This window comes from Coffea arabica, chromosome 6c (assembly GCF_036785885.1).
Source record: "Coffea arabica cultivar ET-39 chromosome 6c, Coffea Arabica ET-39 HiFi, whole genome shotgun sequence".
Taxonomy (NCBI): Eukaryota; Viridiplantae; Streptophyta; class Magnoliopsida; order Gentianales; family Rubiaceae; genus Coffea; species Coffea arabica.
This window is the reverse complement of record NC_092320.1, coordinates 6,709,549-6,729,800: the sequence shown is the minus strand read 5'-3', so window position 1 is coordinate 6,729,800 and position 20,252 is coordinate 6,709,549. Positions and strand designations below refer to the sequence as shown.

General features: G+C 37.3%; 3 protein-coding genes across 4 annotated transcripts; 2 read left to right on the top strand and 1 right to left on the bottom strand.

The window, feature by feature from the left end:
• Positions 1–356: 356 nt before the first annotated feature.
• On the bottom strand, positions 357–1,886 carry LOC140008380 (uncharacterized). The gene is made up of 5 exons (XM_072052467.1): positions 1,724–1,886; positions 1,228–1,554; positions 1,027–1,130; positions 803–921; positions 357–707 (listed from the first exon to the last, which is right to left on the bottom strand). Exons 1-5 carry the CDS (start codon positions 1,869–1,871, stop codon positions 608–610), a joined length of 798 nt encoding a protein of 265 aa, XP_071908568.1. The 5' UTR covers positions 1,872–1,886; the 3' UTR covers positions 357–607.
• A 327-nt stretch (positions 1,887–2,213) lies between these two features.
• On the top strand, positions 2,214–3,603 carry LOC113693658 (uncharacterized). The gene is made up of 4 exons (XM_027212247.2): positions 2,214–2,611; positions 2,808–2,890; positions 3,068–3,186; positions 3,282–3,603. Exons 1-4 carry the CDS (start codon positions 2,341–2,343, stop codon positions 3,361–3,363), a joined length of 555 nt encoding a protein of 184 aa, XP_027068048.1. The 5' UTR covers positions 2,214–2,340; the 3' UTR covers positions 3,364–3,603.
• Positions 3,604–5,966: 2,363 nt separating this feature from the next.
• On the top strand, positions 5,967–20,242 carry LOC113693655 (ubiquitin C-terminal hydrolase 12). 2 transcript variants are annotated; one of them, XM_027212242.2, is made up of 32 exons: positions 5,967–6,302; positions 6,664–6,751; positions 6,994–7,141; positions 7,249–7,406; positions 8,069–8,334; positions 8,425–8,643; positions 8,731–8,839; positions 8,914–9,029; positions 10,077–10,175; positions 10,933–11,042; positions 11,487–11,561; positions 12,056–12,134; positions 12,212–12,358; positions 12,441–12,521; positions 12,610–12,729; positions 13,269–13,391; positions 14,313–14,390; positions 14,512–14,600; positions 14,762–14,870; positions 14,989–15,057; positions 15,160–15,270; positions 16,223–16,278; positions 16,367–16,544; positions 16,717–16,818; positions 16,906–16,977; positions 17,384–17,449; positions 18,179–18,244; positions 18,738–18,824; positions 18,971–19,087; positions 19,183–19,257; positions 19,349–19,435; positions 19,610–20,242. In XM_027212242.2, exons 1-32 carry the CDS (start codon positions 6,273–6,275, stop codon positions 19,649–19,651), a joined length of 3,372 nt encoding a protein of 1,123 aa, XP_027068043.2. In that variant the 5' UTR covers positions 5,967–6,272; the 3' UTR covers positions 19,652–20,242. The 2 variants fall into 2 exon arrangements, with proteins under 2 accessions (XP_027068043.2, XP_027068042.2); XM_027212241.2 differs by having other exon boundaries at positions 6,023–6,302; positions 13,266–13,391.
• The last annotated feature ends 10 nt before the right edge of the window (positions 20,243–20,252 follow it).

The following is a 20,252-nucleotide window of genomic DNA, read 5'->3' as shown; positions in this document are numbered from 1 at the left end:
CCATGCATACACACAAGTATTCCTATTCGGCGTAGGCTGCACTCGAGCATTCAAACATGATGAATTACCTGCTATTACTGTTGATGAATGATTATTGCTACCCACTACATTATTATTACGTGGTAACGTGAGTAGAGCCTCCAGCGTCTTTTCTGTCCATCCATCAAACATTTGCACCCACGGTGGGCGGCAGGACGTTCAAGCCATCACAATCACAAATCGTAGGTCGGTCATTTTCCCAACTTGGGCATAAACATCCTTGAGAGTGAAACATAAAACTCGGTAACAGGTGATTTAATTTGTACAATCGCGTATGGAAGGAGGGAAGAACCAGAGAAGGGAGAACTAGGAGAGAATAACAAAATCAATGCCAAATGCTCTCATAAGATAAAACTCGGAGAATTCCAACTGTGAGCATCAGTCAGACGAGATGACCGACATTGCAAAGAGAAAAACTGTTGTAGGCTTGCCAAAGGAAAGGGAAAGAGATCACTTAATACTCCTCAGTCTATCAACCTGATCGATAGACTGAGGAGTAGTATTACAATTATCGCGGCTGCAACTCTTTTGGCTGAGCGATTACTGATTATAGGACCGAAAGCTAAATCTACTTCTTATGGACCTCCTGGTCCCTTGGAGGCTTCACAATGAGAACCGGACAGCGCACATGATGCGCACAATAATCGCTAACACTTCCCAGGAAAGCCCTGCGAAAACCAAGATTACATCTCAAAATATATATTAGCAATTGTTTACAGCTGACTGACGTTTAATTACAGAAATCACTACTATTACCACGCACCTCTTTATCTTGCCAAGGCCGCGGCTACCGACAACCACAAGATCAACATGCAGTTCCTCTGCAGCTTCACAAATCCTGTCCTTCGGATCTCCCTCAAGAATCAAAGTTTCTGCCTTGATCTTCCTCAAATATGAAATAGCAGTTGAGTACATATCATGCACTCACGTACATCATGAACATACGTGCATGCTGTATTTGATGTGATACATAATATATTGATTTACCTTGTAATCCTTGCACATTAGCAAAGCACGACTGAGAACTGAAGCAGCATTTTTTTCTTGGGCTCTCTTCACGGACTCAACCACCATGGGTGTTGCATAGACAGCTAGAAAATAAGTCAAAATGAATCAAGTACGATATGGAGAAAACAAAATTAATGTTTGCTTTAGATACACACACACACAGAGAGAAAAACTATATACCTGGTCCAGCAGGATAAATGAAGGGTTGAAAGGGCTCCTGAACGTGTACGATAGTTATCATGCTGGACTCCCGGCCGGGTTCCTCGGGCGGTACTGCACCTGCAGCTGGGAGCTGGTGGAAGAAATGGTTAAGGGTCCACTTGAGCGCATAGAAGCTCCCCTCGCTTTCGTCCACCGCCACCATCACTTTCATGATCTGCGTTCTCTCCCCAGCCAACAACGGCTGCTGCTGGACGACTACAGCTGCCTCCTCCTCTGTTCCACCACTAGTCTGATCTACTGCTTTTCTTTCCATTCCTGTAGATCGAAAACCCGCAGAGCTACCACCTGGCTTTTTTAATTTTCAGTAATGTATCAAGCAAGATATATATATATATATATATATATATACGTGTGTCACTAGACATACAATTTCAACTTTCTACTTTAGTTCCGTTTCTAGCACTTGTATGTCTATATATATACACATGGAAGTATGAATTTCGAGTTAATTTACCTGGAATATTGCAATGAAAGAAGTAGGAATATTGCAATGAGACGACAACGCCAGGCCCCGTAATTCGATCCGAAGGATTATCCCTAAACCTCAGATAGACGAGAAAGTATTGTGTTCGGTGGATAGGTATATAAAGTCGGGGGGGCATGATGGCAGGATCTTAAAAGCTTGAGATCGAAACCTGGCAAAAGATGAACCTGACTCCCACCCCCCCCCCCCCCCAAAAAAAACACGTGGCTTCCATGCATATAGAAATTTCCATTTTTGACATGCAAAAGTAGCGGTAAGTACATAGGAGGAAGCCACGTCGCAGCACCCGTGCCAACTTGCTTGCTCCCGTGTTGCATCCATATCCAATGTTTCTGTGCATAGAGAAACATGATTCATGACTAGCCGCTACAGATCAAAAGTTTATTCAACCCAGCGTCACTTTTAACCTAGTAATAATTACACTGCTAGTAGTTTCTTGAGAGACGGTTGAACACTTCCAGACGTGGTTATATATATATACTCCCAGTCCCAGACGAATAAAGAAGAGATATGGAGACCACTACTAGCCCAGTAGCAGTGTCCTAGAAGAGAAAGGGACCCGTACTGCAGCAGGTCCACGAGGAACAATGGAGCAAGAGCAGGCTGAGCAGCAGCAGATGTTGTTGCCGCAAGAAAGAAAGAAGATGAGGGCGATGGTGGCAGTAGATGACAGCGAGGAGAGCTTCTACGCTCTCAATTGGGTTCTGGATAAATTTTTCAGTAACATCGTGATGAGTACGCTACCAACTGGTACTGAAACACCTGATCATCAACACGACCATCGAGTGGAGTCCAACCTCGTTTCCCTCGTCCATGTCATGGATCGCTTGCCTCACTACGTCTTCCCGGGCGGATACGGTACGTCGTGGTTGTTATAAATTAATTACACAGCAACTAGTGATATCACCATTAATGCAATTACAAACACAAAAGTATGTTCTGCAATTCCATAGTCTGTCTATTCTGAACTAGTAGCTACTACTAGTGCTTTTGGTGCTGCCATTGATGTTATTTTTTGCCCAAGTATTATATGCGTGAAATCTAACATTTCCAGTGGTCGAGTCTGCCACCAAAGCCCGGGAGCAAAATGCTGCAAAAATACTCTCGCAGGCATCCCGTATGTGCAAGGACAGAAAGGTCATTATCTAGTTAGCAGTACTAGTATGAACATTGCAGGAGCTTCTTTCTTTTCTTCTTCTTTTTTTTTTTCCGTGCGTGTCAAACCATGTAGTACTATCATTTTGGAGAAGCATTCGAAAGTAAGCCATATTGAGAAGTGCTGATTCTTGGATATGGCTATATATTTGCACGTAGGTCGCTGCAGAAACCCTCATTCTTGAGGGAGATCCCAAGGAAATGATTTGTGAGGCAGTAGAACGAATGCACGTGGACGTTCTTGTTGTTGGCAGCCGCGGACTTGGTCAAATCAAGAGGCAGTTTCTAATTAGCCCTTTGTTTTATTCTGATCTGATCTTAATGTGTTTGAAAACTAGAAGTGTCAATATGTTGGCGTATTTGTTGTATGCAGGGCATTCCTGGGAAGTGTTAGCGATTACTGTGCTCACCATGCCAAATGTCCTGTTGTGATTGTGAAGCTGCCCCACAAGTAGTAGTTGCAGCAATACCTGGCAATGTATGTATTTCCTTGAACATGAAGAGTTCAAGGTACAGATCCATACTTCTGATGTCCAGCCTGATTGTTTGTTAATAATAAAAAATCATAGTTGTTAGTGCAATAAAGCTACGTATGTATGGGAGCGCGAGAAATGCAATGTCGTACTATCGAGTATGTGGAGTTTGAAAAATATCCCAAGTGAAATCCTGAGCAGTCAGCAGTACTATTTACTTTATTCTTTCTTTAGCTTTTTCCATTTCCAAACAAATTAGTACTCCCAAAAATGAAAAAAATCGTTCGTTCAAATGTCCCTCGCATCTTCTCATCAAATGATTTTTTTTGTCATTCACTCATAAAATATATGAGATTTTACGTTTCTTACAAATTCAATTTAATAAAATTTGATCATAACTCGAGTTTTCGATCATTTTTTTATTTAAAATCATCACGTGACTCGCAAGCACGTAGTTATCTTATATATGTATAAAAAAAGTTATCTTATGAACAAAATTAAATATAGATTGCATCATTTATTTAATTACAAATTACAAAAGAAATTTAAAAATTCAGGATAAACAGTGGTAGAAAATTTAAGTTAGAGTCAAAATTTATAGGTTTTATCTTATAAAGGATATAAAATTATTATTTAAAAAGTGAATGACGAAAAATATTCGTATTTATTCTACTCCGTCCGCCAATAACATCGCCCGCAAACATTCCTATTAATCGGTCCTGCTGCTTTGAAATATGCTGAAATGCTTGCCCGTGTTGCCCTGAACAGTGACTGACAAAGGAAGGAACTCCATAACATTAGTGTGCTGCTGGTCTATACAATGCACTGGAGATTGCCCCGTTTTGACTGCCGTGGAAGAACGCCACAGACTCGGGACCCGTGCTGTGGAAAATGGACAAAGGAACTCCATGCATGTGGATAAAAAAAAATTAATAATAATAAGGAACTTCTAGAAGATAAAGATGCAGAAAATTATTTTAAAACGAACCACGCAGTTAAAATTTTTCTTATAATTTTACCAAGCTTTTGGTTTCAGTAGTGTGTAGTAAAAGATGAAAAGGCAAAAAAAAAAAAAAAAAAAAAAACGGGTGAAGCATAAGCGCATCATCATCCTGTTTTATTTCAATGCTCATTATTATGTCATCTCCAAAGTGAAACATATGGAATTGAAAAAAAATCATTCCGAAGTGCCAGACACTCAAAGCATCGATCATGCAATTTAAGAGAACTCGTTTCGCTTTCCGCAGTAGTACAAGGAACAGTTACAGCGTACAATCTGCGCAAGCGATTTCATCTACGTGTACGCATGAAGCGTGTCGAGCAAACTAATCATGTCGTCGTGATTGATTTTTCTTCTCGCACTGCAACAATAATAATAATATAGCACCAGTACAGAACAAATTCGTGACTTCCAACGCCTGAAGGAAGAAAAGTTTCGTCAATTACCACTCTTCTATTTCAAAGTCTATTGGCTTAGTAGGGGCGAGATTCCCTAACACTTGAATAAAAAAATTATATCCAATCCCGCCCATCACCAGGCCAAACTTTTTTTCTCTCTTGTCTAAAATAGTCTGCAGTCAAAAAATTTTAAACACGTTTTTTTTTAATCACTTTCTATTTCACGTACTCCCTCCGCCCCACTTTAATAGTCCGATTTCTTTTTTTTTACACAGTTTTAAAAAAATAGTTAACTTTGTTGGAAAAGTAAATTTAGATTGCCATTTTCCTAAAATACCCTCACATTAAATATGGTACAACTTTATGGGAACTTGAATTGATGGTAAAAAAAGAATCAACTCTCATTAAATGGGGTAGGTTTATAGTAACAATTACTTATATTGAATAAGGGTATTTTATAAAAATTAAAATACAACTACATTCTTCAATTAGAAAGTGGACTACAATTTGGGACAGATGAAAAAGGAATACAGGGTTATCAAAGTGGGACGGAGGGAGTACATTATATATTCTTTTTTTTTTTTTTATAAGAATTCTAAAGACTTGCAAACCAAGGCATAGCTTATTGTCTTTTGGTTGAGTCTTTGTTTGGATTGCATATATCTGAAACTTTTGTACAAAAATTACTGTAGCGATTTGATATCTGTGAGATAGAAAGGTGATTGAAAAATATGTTTACGATAAACGTAATGATTTTTCTTTGAAAAATTACAATCCAAAAGCATTCTTCCTGAATAATCTGACAAACAAGTTTTTGGAAACTACACCGCAAGTATTTATCCATTTTAATGTGCTGAATTTCATTTTTGGCTAAGATTTATCGAACCAACCAAAAAATACCGACGCATTCCTAATTAATTCTCTTGGGGAAAGAAGGGGTACCACCTAAAAGCTCTCAATAAAAAAATTTTTGGTTTTTTTCTCAATTCGTAGAGAGTTTTAATTAAAGGCTCCATTTCAATTGTTATTTTTCAAATTTTTTTTAGAAAAATATATTATATTGATTTAATAAATATGACGCATGAATGTGATCGAAGAATATGATCACGAAAACACGTAGAAGTTTTTCTTTAAAAAGCTTCAATCCACCGGTCTAGAAAATACATTACGTGTCGAATGACGGTGGCGGATCAAAGAGATCAAATATTCATACACGCGAAACGCACATTTACGCAGCAATTTCCCTCTTCCTTCAATTTACCCTTGGGTTTGTCTGAAATTCCGAAGGAATCCCTTCCCCAATCGAAAAGCCAAAAGACGAAACCATCACAGCAAACCCAGAGCCTTCGCTCTATTTTTCACTCCCCTTTTTTTTTTTTTAATATATGCGTATATATATTTTTCTGAGAAGTCTCTCCTTTTCTCTCTCAATTTTATCAGTTTAATTTCCGTTTATCAGATTCGTCTGTCCGACGTTTCTCGCAACTTCAACTATGACGATGATGACTCCTCAACCTTTGGATGTAAGTCTGCCCCTTCCCCACTCCCACAGTTTCCATTCACACATTTTACGATTTTGTATTCTTCAATTTTTTTTTTGTTCTGAATAGCGTTTGAGGTGAATAAATACGTGTTTTTTGGTTGTACGCATGATTTTTTCGCGATTGCAATTAGTTTGGCTGTTATGTGATCATCTAGGGTTTTTGGAGTGGGAAGCAAGGTTTAAGAACGGATTATGAATATTATTGTGGTGGGAATTAAGTAGTTACTTTTGAATTGATATTAGGGTTTTGAAATTAGGTGACAGGGCTAGGGTTTTAACGGATCACATTTTTTTTTCCCTTTTTTGATTTTGGGTATATTTACTTTGCTTTTGAACTTTAGCAACAAGAAGACGAGGAGATGCTGGTGCCCCACTCGGATTTTGTGGAAGGCCCTCAGCCTTTGGTCGAAGGTCCTCAGCCAATGGAAGGTTAGCACTTTGGTTTTTCTCCTTTTTCTACTTAAGTTACTACAATTCTGATATTTTTTATTGTCTGTTTACGTTGTCTGCTAATTGAATTTCTTTTGTATATTTTTAATGAAGCTGCATTCCATTTACTGATATTGCCGTTAAGTAGTCTTTTCATTTTAAATGAGTTTGGCCAGTTATCTTTTATTGATGTTTGGGGTTTTTATTTTTTCCTTTGTCTTGTGGGGTTGATTGATGAGCAGTAGCACAGCCAGAGAATGCCAGTACAGCAGAGAATCAAGCTGTAGATGAGCCACAAGCGTCAAGGTTCACGTGGACTATTGAGAACTTTTCTCGCTTGAATTTGAAAAAGCTTTATTCAGAGGTTTTTATTGTTGGCGGTTACAAATGGTAAGTGTAAAGCTGTATTCTTTTGTCGTTTTCTCAAGTCTTGTTTTAGCTATAGCACGATATCAAAGAGGTAAAATGCACCTTTTAACTGGCATTTTGATGAGCAGGCGCGTGCTCATCTTTCCGAAAGGCAACAATGTCGACTATCTGTCAATGTATTTAGATGTTGCTGATTCAGCTACCTTGCCATATGGGTGGAGTCGCTATGCCCAGTTCAGCTTAGCTGTTGTTAATCAAATTCATAACAAGTTCACTATAAAAAAGGGTAATTCTTATTTCTTTTCTGCGGTGCCTTTTTTTTTTTTTTTTTTTAATGGTGTTAGGGCATGCGAGGTGGTTTATTTTCTCTTTCTTTAGCGGGATGTAGTTTTTCACGTCACTTGTATGAAAAGATATGCTTCATTATTATTCTTCTTATTGCGAACTGAAGTATGTATATACATACACACACAGACATGCATCCACTTTTGCCCTTTTGATTCTTTCTCTTGTTCGATGCACTTTCTGTGTACTTTATAACTGAAATCCATTGTGGGAAATCAGATAGGCAAGTGCTAAAGCTTTTCTTATTTTGGTTTATCGTACACTGATGTAGTTTTGATTGGTAACATTTGAGTTTTGTTTTGTTTTTTCCTCCAAACGTACTCTTTGGATGCCCAGGAAGAGTGTGTACTTTCCATCTAGTGTCCCATCATCACTCTGATGCTTGATAATTCCCTCAACGTGTGCCTGCAAATTATGCCTCTCGAGCTAGTGCTTTCCGGAGTATGACGGTTGCAGAGATATGCTTGATAGTTAGAACAATTTAGTCCGTGGAAGCTGAGATTTGTTTTTCCTAACATCCTGACACGTAACTGCAGGGATATGCCATCTATTATTGTGATTCTAATTGGTTTTGATTAGAGTCTTTCATACTGGGTTTTGCAGACACACAGCACCAGTTCAATCAAAGGGAGAGTGATTGGGGCTTTACGTCTTTCATGCCTCTTAGTGAGCTTTATGACCCGAGTAAGGGGTACCTCGTGAATGACTCAGTTGTTGTTGAAGCTGATGTTGCTGTACGGAAGGTCATTGATTACTGGACATATGACTCAAAGAAAGAGACTGGTTATGTGGGCCTAAAGAACCAGGGAGCAACTTGTTATATGAATTCTCTCCTGCAAACTCTGTACCATATTCCTTATTTTAGAAAGGTTAGTGTATTTCTCCATTAAAGTGGGCCTATCATTCTCTTTCTTATTTTTTTAAAGTGGAAATGCCTCATTGGTAATGTTATGTATCAGGCTGTTTATCATATGCCAACAACAGAGAATGATATGCCTTCAGGAAGCATCCCTCTGGCTCTACAGAGTTTGTTTTATAAACTTCAATACAGTGACACCAGTGTTGCAACAAAAGAGTTGACTAAATCTTTTGGGTGGGATACGTATGACTCGTTTATGCAGCATGATGTGCAAGAACTGAATAGGGTTTTGTGTGAGAAACTTGAAGATAAGATGAAGGTATGTTGCTTGAGTATGGTAGATTTCCAAGAATCTTATTCTAAGTAGTCTTATGCTGATATATAAACAAGTACTTTGCTCTTCTAGGGAACGGTAGTGGAAGGAACAATACAGAAGTTGTTTGAAGGGCACCATATGAACTACATTGAATGCATCAATGTGGACTTCAAATCCACAAGAAAGGAATCCTTTTATGGTACTGGTTATTGCCAAGTTTGTCCTAATATTCTCCGTGTTTATACTTTAACTTTATTCCTACTTGCATTGCAGATCTTCAACTTGATGTGAAAGGCTGTAAGGATGTTTATGCTTCTTTTGATAAATATGTGGAAGTTGAACGTCTTGAAGGTGATAACAAGTACCATGCCGAGGAACATGGTTTGCAGGTTGGATACTGGATTAATTGATCTTGTTTTTTGTAGGTTTGGTTGGTCTCACTTTTAGTTGATATGTACAACATACAGAAAGTTGTAGTTGCATTCTGGCAACTGTTTCCCATAGATCCAGTGATGGTAATCTATGATGTCAAATAGAGCAACCTAAAGGGTAAATGGGTTGACCAGCGTGGTCGGCTTGATAAGAGAATTGGTTGACCTCTATATAACTATTGGTAACAGCACGTTGTTTAGTGTAGTAAATGTTTTAGAAAAATTGATGCAATGTCACTTCATAAATTCATCATGTGCTACCTGAGCCTAACCTTCTTATAGATGAATGTTGTGGTGTACTCTGTCTGGTAATGGAGGTATATATATTTTCATTCTTATAATAATATTCATTGCTCAAACACTTAAAGAAAAACTTTTATGGCAAATTATGATGTGTCTTTTTGTTGACCATGTGGAAGCACAAGTGATAATGCTGATTGGAAATTTTGCCGTCAAATTATCTTAAATCCGATGGCGAATCTATAAATAAGTAGATGATTAGGGACTTGGCTCCTCTCTAGTGGATTTTCTCCCCATTTCCTGCAGTGCACATCTGAATGTATGACACGGGTCTTCATTTATTATCAAGGGTTAGGATTAGTCAAACTTAAAATGATCATGTCCATTCCTAATAAATGAAGACACATGTCATGCATCCAAATGTGCACTGCAGGAAATGAAGAGAGAATCCACTAGAGAGGAGCCAAATCCAATAATTAGATCATGTGTTGACATCAGCTGCTTGTCATGGGTTTTTAAGATCTTCCTCCGGTTTAGATAAATTTTCCATGGCTTCTTTTGTCGCAAAGGTATATGTATAAGGTTTTTGATAGCATGTTTCTCCGTGTGTATTCTTATATCTATATGCTGGTAGTCTGTTTTCAGATCTGGAATCTTTGGCTTTTAATGTAGTCTATTTGTCTTGTTGCTAATTTATTTGGACAGTTTTTCCTGCACTTTGTGAAATACTATGCTTTTAAAGTGTGAATTGTATGCTACTTTCAGGATGCTAGAAAAGGTGTCCTCTTTATCGACTTTCCTCCTGTGCTTCAGCTTCAGCTCAAGCGCTTTGAGTATGATTTTATGCGTGATACGATGGTTAAGGTTAGCTGGACAAACTTTCTGTGTTCATTTGCTTTGCAAAGGAAAAAGTACTCTGGTCAGTGGGGGTGGGGTTGTGACCGTATATTGAAGAAGTTGAAGACTAACTATGTTTTCTTGCATGAATAAGTTTATATCTGACCTTGCTTTTTGTTGCTTCTGATGCATTGATGAAAACTACTTCTCATTGTTGGCAATGTGAAGGTTATAATGTTGAAATTTTTTTTGCCTGTGAAGATGGAAAACAATATAGAAAACCACAGCTTTGAGCACATCTGCTATTGATTGCCTGAAACACTGCATCTGTTCTGAAATTTAGTTTTTAGGCTATCTGCTTCTCTATTTATCTTTCTTCTAATTACCATATATATTGTCTTTTGCTTTATAATCTGTATGATTTTGTTAATGCTAATAAATACTTCTTTGAATATGAAAGATCACTTCTAATTTTTTGGGTATTTACCTGTATACATTTTGTATTCTGTATCTGATTTTGAGGGAAAAGTTTGTCAAGCAAAGGAGGTAGAGAAGGTAGCTCGTGGGCTGTGGTGGACTTCACTAAGTTGGTAATAATTTTACTAAATGGTCCAGGATGAACAGGTGTAAAGATGGAAACAAGTATTTCTAAGTAGGAGTACGGACAATAACCTATTAGAGTTTTTTGTCTTTTGAATTTGTAATTGGTTTATGCGAACATGAATTGGACAACCAGTATTTAGTGCACCTTGGAATTTTTTTTTAAATGGTTGACGCTTTGCAGATAAATGACCGCTATGAGTTTCCTCTGCAACTTGACCTTGACAGAGAGAGTGGCAAATATCTGTCCCCTGATGCAGATAGGAGTGTCCGCAATCTCTACACACTTCATAGGTGAACTCTCTTAGCTCTCTATATTGTGCGTATATGTGGAGCTCTGTTAAAAGTTGACAGAAAGAAGGGCTCAGGCTGAAGAGTGAAAGCTTGGTTCATTAAATTGGATACTGACATCTTTCTCTTTTTATGTTTTCCTTACATTACTCTAGGATTTTGCTCCTGTCTGGCTTTTATGTAATACATAATCTTTTCCATTTGCATTGTGGTAAATTGAGCTCTTCACAGTTCTACCTATCGGCTGTGATTAGACTGATATATTTAAGCCAATGATTTACGATGCTTTAATGATTTTATTCTGCCCTCCTTTATAATTCATTAGCATCAAACTATTGTCTAGGTGTGAATAATATTTTATGCTCTGCTTTTTGTTTAACTCATGTTTATTTCCGAGTATTCAAGCAAGATTTGTATAAACTTATTTGTGTCCATTTTCTATTGCAGTGTTTTGGTACATAGCGGTGGAGTACATGGTGGGCACTATTATGCTTTCATTAGGCCGACACTCTCTGATCAGTGGTATGCAATTATCTCTGAAGTCTCGTTTCTGCTCTTTTCTCTGCTGGCTTGTGGGCCTGACTGTAATTGCCTGTCTGTAGCCCTACCTGCAAAGGCAAAGTTTCTTGTGTATGTTAGTTGCTTTATTCTTCAATGAAGGTTGAAATGTGTTATACAATAGTTGCATTTCTCTACCTGCTTGGGGGTCTCCGACTGTAATTGCCTATCTGTAGAGGTAAAAAGTTTGTTGTGTACTTTAGTTGCTTTAGTTCTTCAATGAAGGTTGAAATTTGTTGCACCATAGGTGCAAGCTTGAGAACTGCAATCTTTTTTGGTCTTAGCTTGAGAACTGCATTGCTAGTTATTGACATGCTGTGTGTTTATTTTTCTATTTACAGATGTTCCTGTTGTCTTTATTGAGATGCATCTATAGTTTTATACAAATATTTGCAACTTTGATCTGATTACTAAACTTTTGACATAGTTCAACTCTGGTGTCTTGTGTCTACTCATAGGTACAAATTTGACGATGAGAGAGTTACAAAAGAAGATGTTAAGAGGGCGCTGGAGGAGCAGTATGGTGGTGAGGAAGAGGTAATATATCTATCAGCAAACCTCATGCAGTATTCCTGAGTTAAGATGCTGACACTCATATTTACTCTTTCCAACAGTTGCCACAAACAAATCCTGGCTTCAATAATACTCCTTTTAAATTCACAAAGTACTCAAATGCATATATGCTTGTGTATATACGGGAAAGCGACAAGGATAAAATAATATGTGATGTGGATGAGAAAGACATTGCAGAGCACCTCAGGGTATGTGTCTTGAATTTCCTCTTGCTTCCATGTTATATGTAATTGATGTCCTCATATATTGTTGCATAATTGTCTCATTTAGATACGGTTGAAGAAAGAACAAGAAGAGAAGGAGGACAAGAGAAGATACAAAGCTCAAGCCCATCTTTATACCATCATCAAGGTTATATTCCTTTAGTACAAAATTTGTCATTCTGAAGTGTTTCTACCTCTGAGTACGTTGTTAAACATGGTACTAATAACTTATCTAGGTTGCACGGGATGAGGATCTAAGAGAGCAAATAGGAAAAGATATACATTTTGATCTTGTTGACCATGATAAAGTTCGAAGCTTCCGGATACAGAAGCAAATGCCTTTCAACCTTTTTAAGGTACTCTTCTTTTCGTTATAAATTCTGTTAGTGGATGTTGGAAAGACCATAAGCATCAGAGTTATCTGCAGTGGATACACCAAAAGAAATAGGGAGTTAAAAACAGTGTGATGATCTATTCTGACTCTTTGAATGTTTTTGTCTCACACTTTTATGTATAATAGAGTTGCTGATCTTGAGAAAACTGGAAGTCTTATCAGGATTAAGATGAGGTTGTGATTGATACTTTTTTTTTGTTGTTCTTTACTCATTTGAATTTTCCCGTCTATTTTGGTGGGCTTTGCAATGAGGCATGGAGCTGTTGTCTTTGTGACCACCACTTCTGTGTATTTCTCATTGTAAACTTGTGTAGACAGGAGAAGGAAGAATAAAAGATCCTGAAAGAAAGAAAAAATGAACAAATTGTTATGTTGATTCTTAATGTGTTCTAAGTATTTCCCTCACACTTCATTTTTGCTGATACAAATTAACCAATTAAATTAGTAGTCTGAATTTTCAGATATTCTAGGCTTCTTAATCTAGGTGTGTGTATGAAGCAGGAGGAGGTTGCAAAAGAATTTGGTATTCCTGTTCAATACCAACGGTTTTGGATCTGGGCAAAGAGGCAGAATCACACATATCGTCCCAATCGCCCATTGACACCTCAAGAAGAAACACAAACGGTAAAGCTTTTTTTGGTTTGCATCTTTTTCCCTTCAGAATCTCTTTTTGCTTTTGTTTTCCTGTTTGTCCTGTGAAAAATGGGAAGGGGGCAGGGCTGCTGCTTGTTAATGGCATGTGTATTAGAGAGCTTAGTGTTACTTTAATTCCACAGTTTTGTTTTGGGAGGGATGAGTTTTTCAAGGGATAGTGGATGGGGATTCAAGGTATAAGAAGGATTGTTCTCTGGCCGATTGGTATCAATTTATCTGTAAACTAGTTTGAAGAAGCTCTTGAAGCAAGAGTCCCGCTTTGAAGGATTTTAATCTGTAACAATGATGAGAGAGTTAAATTATTCTTGAAGTTTTGTATGGAGAACTGAATTCCTTGAGAAAGTTGGTTTTTGTATTTTTGGCTTCTGTCAAAAGTAAACAAGCGGTCTATCTTTGAAAGAGGTCTGGGGTTTGTTCAGTTTAAGTATTTCAAGGGAGGTAGGTTTGATTTAGTTGTCTGGTGTGACATAGGTTGAGCTTGAGATGTTCCTCTATGTTGTCATTCTGTTGTGCATATATTTTCTTCTGTTGGAAATCCTCTTTCAATTCTGACCCCATGGCACTTCTATATTGCGCCAAAGGCACTGTTGTTTCTTCGATGTCCTAGTAGGTTAACCATGCTGAATAGACTTGTTGAGATTTCTGGTCAGTCTGTTAAATTGTTTATCAGTTTTGCTCTTGTAAGTTCCTTTTTTGCTTTTGGTATTGGTCAGTTAATAGGATGTGGAATCGTCTTGATTGCCTTTTTTTTGACTAATCTCCACTTTTGTTATCTTTATTTTGTTTTTATATTTATCTTTTGATATCTCTTTGTTCTTGGCATTTTCACCCATCTTGGAGGTCTGCTTATGCCTTCTACTGTCAATTTATACTTCTTGTATGGAAGTGCAGGTTGGGCAGTTGAGGGAAGTATCAACTAAAACTCATAATGCAGAACTCAAACTGTTTTTGGAAGTAGAATATGGACTGGTATTTTTTGAACCATCTTCAAGACAATCTTGTTATCAATTGCCACTTGCATGTGGTTGTTATTCAAAGGCTCTGCTGGTCCTACTTTTAATGCATTTTTACTTGCACTCTAACCTTGCAGGACTTGCGTCCTATTCCTCCACCTGACAAGACTAAAGAAGATATACTTCTGTTCTTTAAGCTTTATGATCCTGAAAAGGAAGAGCTTCGGTAATTTGCTTTTTATGTCCATATACATATATTTTCTACGTGCATGTGCATGTATATGCATGCATGGTTACTCATTTAAGTAATGCTTTTTCTTTCCATTCATGGTTTTCTTTCCGTTCATGGTATGCATTTGATATGCGGTCTACTTTTTCTGTTTCTAGATATGTTGGCAGGCTTTTTGTTAAGTGTTCTGGAAAGCCATCTGAAATCTTGACGAAACTAAACGAATTGGCTGGATTTGCTCCAGAGGAAGAAATTGAAATTTTTGAGGTTTGTATTCCTTTTCGACACATAATGGTCTGTAATAATTTTGTATCTGTTTGCTACTTTGTGATGCTGAATTGGACATGGAACATGAACTTATTTTACCTTCTATATCTTCTTGTAGGAAATAAAATATGACCCTAATGTCATGTGCGAGCGCCTTGACAGGAGGACTTCATTCCGGTTTAGTCAGGTATTTGTCATTCTTCTTTTGTTTCAGTTTTTGACACTTTTACTAACTTGTACTTTCCTCCTCATCAAGTCTTTTATCTTTCTGCTTTTTACCCTCTGGAAGATTGAAGATGGGGATATCATTTGCTTTCAAAAGCGCCTTTCACCTGAAAGTGAAGAACAAGTCCGATATCCTGATGTTCCTATGTTTTTGGAATATGTTAAAAATCGCCAGGTGAACCTGCTTGCATTTTTTATTTGGTATTTAGGTTCTCATAGTCATCTGCTTTTCTCTTGTGGCATGTGTTCATTCTTCTTGTACTTTTTCTTTGTGCATGTTATTTATTCATGTGTGTAGGCAGAGCATATATTCTTTATGCATGTCCAGAATATGGGTTTTTACTTTTTTCTTTCTCTCTCTCTCTCTTTTTTTTTGGGTAGTTAGTAACTTTCTTTGTTCCCATTTTTCTTAGTAAAGCTTGTACTTGGTCCAGAATATGGGTTTTTCTTTGGGTAGGTTTTGTTATGAGCTCTGTAAAAACTCTTCCCAGGGATTGCTTGTTCAATTTTATTACTCTCTCTGCATCACCTTTGATTGCAGTCAAGCTGCTCGAGTTTGGAAGTATTTCTTTTTTTATATTTTAATGCTTCAACAAATTTGCTTTTTCTATTCCATTATTATTCCCAAATTGATGTATTCAACGATTTTCTCTTAGACTAAATAAATTAAGATGACCTCTTTGTTGTAGATAAGTCCATTGGACTTCAAAAAGTTAAAGGTGATGCAGTTAATAGCAAAGATGTACTATATTATCAATAATTTAATAGATTTTTAAACTAAATGATAGCGCTTATGTAGGGTTTCTGGGAGTATTATGAATGCAAAACAGGATATAAGTTTCCTTACTTGCATTATTGGCACCGAAATGGAATGTTGGGAAGGCAAAGAGCTTACAGTTTACTTGGCTGTCATTTATAGCTGGAGTAATAGAGAATGCATCATCTTTTCTTGCTATGTGAATGTTGAGTGCATAATTTCTTAAAGTAATTTCATTTTTCCAGTCCTCTTATATGATCCTGAACAGCAGGTGGTTTATGGGCATTACCATGGGGCTATTTTGTTGCAAGTACGACAAGAATTCTTTTATCAACCTGGATAACTCTTTCTTCAAATTTTCCGTTTTCAGGTTGTTCACTTTCGAGCTCTGGAGAGACCCAAAGAGGATGATTTTTGTTTAGAGTTGTAAGTACTTGCAATGCTTTAGGTCTGGATTGTTGGAGATTATTTCTGATTGTCATGTGCTAATACTATCTTGTTAATCAATTTTTAGAGCAAAGAACCACACTTATGATGATGTGGTGGAAAGAGTAGCTCAACGGCTTGGTCTGAACGACCCATCGAAAATTAGGCTAACTCCTCACAATTGCTATTCTCAGCAACCAAAGCCCAATTTCATTAAATATCGATCTGTTGATCACTTACTAGATATGCTTGTCCATTACAATCAGGTATACATGATATGAGCTGAATTTATTTTGGATTTTTTCTTCATGTCCTATATCTCATCTGTAGTTTTTGATCCTATTTCTCCTGTAACATTTTGATATTAAGCTAATAATAAGGGGCTATAGAGGAATTCTTGATTTCAGTCGGTTAACTTTTATTGGTTTTCTTTTACAGGTCTCTGATATTTTGTACTATGAGGTGCTGGATATTCCTCTGCCAGAATTACAATGTCTGAAAACACTGAAAGTTGCATTTCATTATGCCACAAAAGATGAGGTAAGTCTCAGATTACCGATATTGTGCAACAGCACAACGGTACCCAAATTTTGTGTATCTAATGGTATGTTTATTACAATCCGTCAGGTGATAATTCTCAATGTTAGATTGCCAAAACTGAGCACTGTAGAAGATGTACTTAATGAAATTAAAACAAAGGTGAGAATGGTGCCCACAATTATTTAAACTTCATTTTATTGCGCTTTTCTGTTTCAATGTTATTGAACTAGTACTTATGTGAGTTGATTCTATTAAATATGTAACCTTTACCATGTTTTTTTCCTCCTAGTCGTCGTGTTGACCTGCTTAACATGTAGGTCTACATGGGCTTCTATCTGTTTTTCTTTAGAAGTAAGTGTTGTGTCTCTGCTATGCATCAAATTAAAAGCAGTATTGTAAAAAATTCTGTTGGAGCTCAAGAATCTTTGGTATATGACTTCCATGTATTATTTTGCCTGTAAAGTAGAAACCCCCAGCAGTGCCCCTGGGGCGCAACATCCCATTCCTTTTTCTACTCAGCTGGATGACTTCAGATTATCAATCTTTATTGTTCACTATGTAACAGGTGGAATTGTCCCAACCAAATGCTGAACTTAGATTGCTTGAAGTTTTCTATCACAAGATTTACAAGGTAACTTTCCCATATTGGAAGCTGTTTATGATGGTATAGTGACGGACTGAAAGTAGTGGAGGGCAAAGATGGCTTCTACTCTTAGTGAACTGTGTCATTAGTGGAGTGTCTTTTGAAAAACTGTCTATTTTTCCATGGCTATGCAAATTTTGGGTCTATGAAGGAAACATGAGTTTGAAATTTCATATTTAGTTATATTCATCAATACTTCAATAGATGTGTTGAGCTGTAAATGGTACTAGTGCTAAATTTGTTCTGGGGGAAATATTGAGTTTGAAGGAGGTAAAAAAGGATACCTCTTGCGAGGATTAGTTGGCCAGTGCGGATTTAGTTGTTCTACAGCTTGAGCTGGTGGAGAACCGAGGTTCCTGGGCCAGTATGAGCAGTCTACTGTATAGGTTGTTGGTATTGTCTTTTAGGACCAAGAAAAATGTGTTGAAAGAATGGAAGATGATTGGAAAACCCACTGTTCTATATTCTAGGAGATGAGCTTGATACATGTGCCAGCTGCCATTACATGGTTTATGCTGTATGAACACTGTATTTAGCCTTCTATGATGTGAGATCTTTTGTGGCCATATACTACGAGACCGTCGAGACAGGTCATGCTTGCAGTGATTCTGGTTTTTTTGTCTTGTATTTCTGTTTCAATTGTGATGTGGCCCTTTTTTTTTTTTTTTTTGTTTCTGATGGATGGTACCCATGGTTGTGTCGTCTTAATATATGCAGATCTTTCCCCTGAATGAGAAGATTGAGAATATAAATGATCAGTACTGGACATTACGGGCAGAGGAGGTCAGTGTGGTTGCCCTTTTCTGTCTTACTTCCCATAGGGTGCAATCTTTACCTTGCTGCATTTTTCTTCTTTCATACTTCCTCTTCAATTTTGGTTTATGGGAGATAATAGGTGCTGAGTTCTTACTTTTGGTGTTTTTAACCTCGATATATTGGAAAAACGAACATGCTAAGGCACATTATGAACTTGCATGTGTAGGAAATTTCCTTTCTAATGCTTTCAAAAATATTTTATTTGAAAAACTATTTTAAATAATTTGATGTGCTACAAACACTGTTGCTGTTTGTTTTTGCTCAAGAGAATTGTTAACGTATGTGCAAATGGTTGAACTTATTGTACATACACGTGGACAAATATGACTACTGGAATATGACTACATTATCAAATTGGCAAGTATAACTACCTTTGAAACTCATTCATTTGACTTGTGGGAACCTATATATTTTGTTATTTGTTCCCAAATCATTTTATAAATTCATGTTCTCTCCCCAGATTCCGGATGAAGAGAAGAACCTTGGTCCTCATGATCGCTTAATTCATGTTTATCATTTCACCAAGGAAACGGCACAAAATCCAATGGTACTTGGACGTAGCAGATACTTCATTGTGAATTTGAGATGCCATTAATGCCCTGTTTCTTCCCATTTGGCTCTGTTTTTGTTATTATTAATCCTGTGACAATTTGATATTGCATATACACCTTTGCCACTTCTTTCCATCAACAGCAAGTTCAGAATTTTGGGGAACCTTTCTTTTTGGTCATTCGTGAAGGTGAAACTTTAGCTGAAGTTAAAGTGCGAATTCAGAAGAAGTTGCAGGTTCCGGATGAGGAATTTTCAAAGGTAACGCTTTTGTTTATTCTCAGCTATTCTCTTTCTAATACAATTCAAGCCATTCTGTTAACATTGGACTGATTTTACTTGTCCTGAATGGTTAGTGGAAGTTTGCATTTTTGTCACTGGGACGCCCTGAGTATCTTCAGGACACTGACATTGTGTCCAGCCGTTTCCAGGTCAAGCTTGTAGTCCAAAATCTTCCGTTTTTGATGTTTTACCTCTTTCTTGTATCCTCAAACTGAAGAAGCTTGATTTGTTGCCTACCAGAGAAGAGATGTTTATGGTGCTTGGGAGCAGTACCTTGGCTTGGAGCATTCTGATACAACTCCTAAAAGAGCTTACGTATCTAACCAGGTAAATATTCCTGATCTGTAAATATTTGTTCTTTTTTTTTTTTTTTTTTAAATCTTAGCCACTTGAATGAATAAATCATGCCTCTTTTCTTTGCACACCCTTGAAAATTCTTCTACTATTTGAGGTTAAGCAGCTTTGGGTAATCTATTGTCTTTTTCCTGTCAAAAATTGCAGAATCGTCACACGTTTGAGAAGCCAGTTAAGATATACAATTAAGGAATCTTAAGATGGGATCTTTAGCTCCAAGCTCAATAGTGTATCTCTCCTGAGTTCATGCGATTGTAAAAAATGTTGGGACTCTGCTGATTGAAGATGGGATTGGGTGTCATAGAAAGAGGTCACTAGCTTGAGGCTACCTGTCTTCTCTCCCTTTTTTGTTTCTATTTTCCAGTGAATTGGTGGTTTTGTAGGGCAAAATTTTTCCGTCAATTTTTCTGGGGAGGGAACCTTTCTCCTAGGTCTTGCTCCTTCATACAAGAAAGTAGTATTTGTTGCTCCCTTTTTTTTCCCTCCCTTTCCAGGCGCTTCTCTGGTAAGGAGGACTGAGGTTTGTTGCTTTCTTTGTATGTAGTTATTGGTAATACCAAGGTTTTGATTTGTGGGATGTAAAGTGGTAGGGACTCGTGGTTTATGCTCCCTCCTTGTCCATTGCGTTTGATGTATTTTCCAGTTTTCACTTCCCCTCTTTTGATTGTGTACATTGTCATCTTATAATGGGGGATGCATTTGTAAGAAAAACAGATCGTCTTAGTTAAAGATCCATGTAATAGCCCTTTTATTCTAATGCAATATAAAATGTTTTTCTTATTATGTGGCT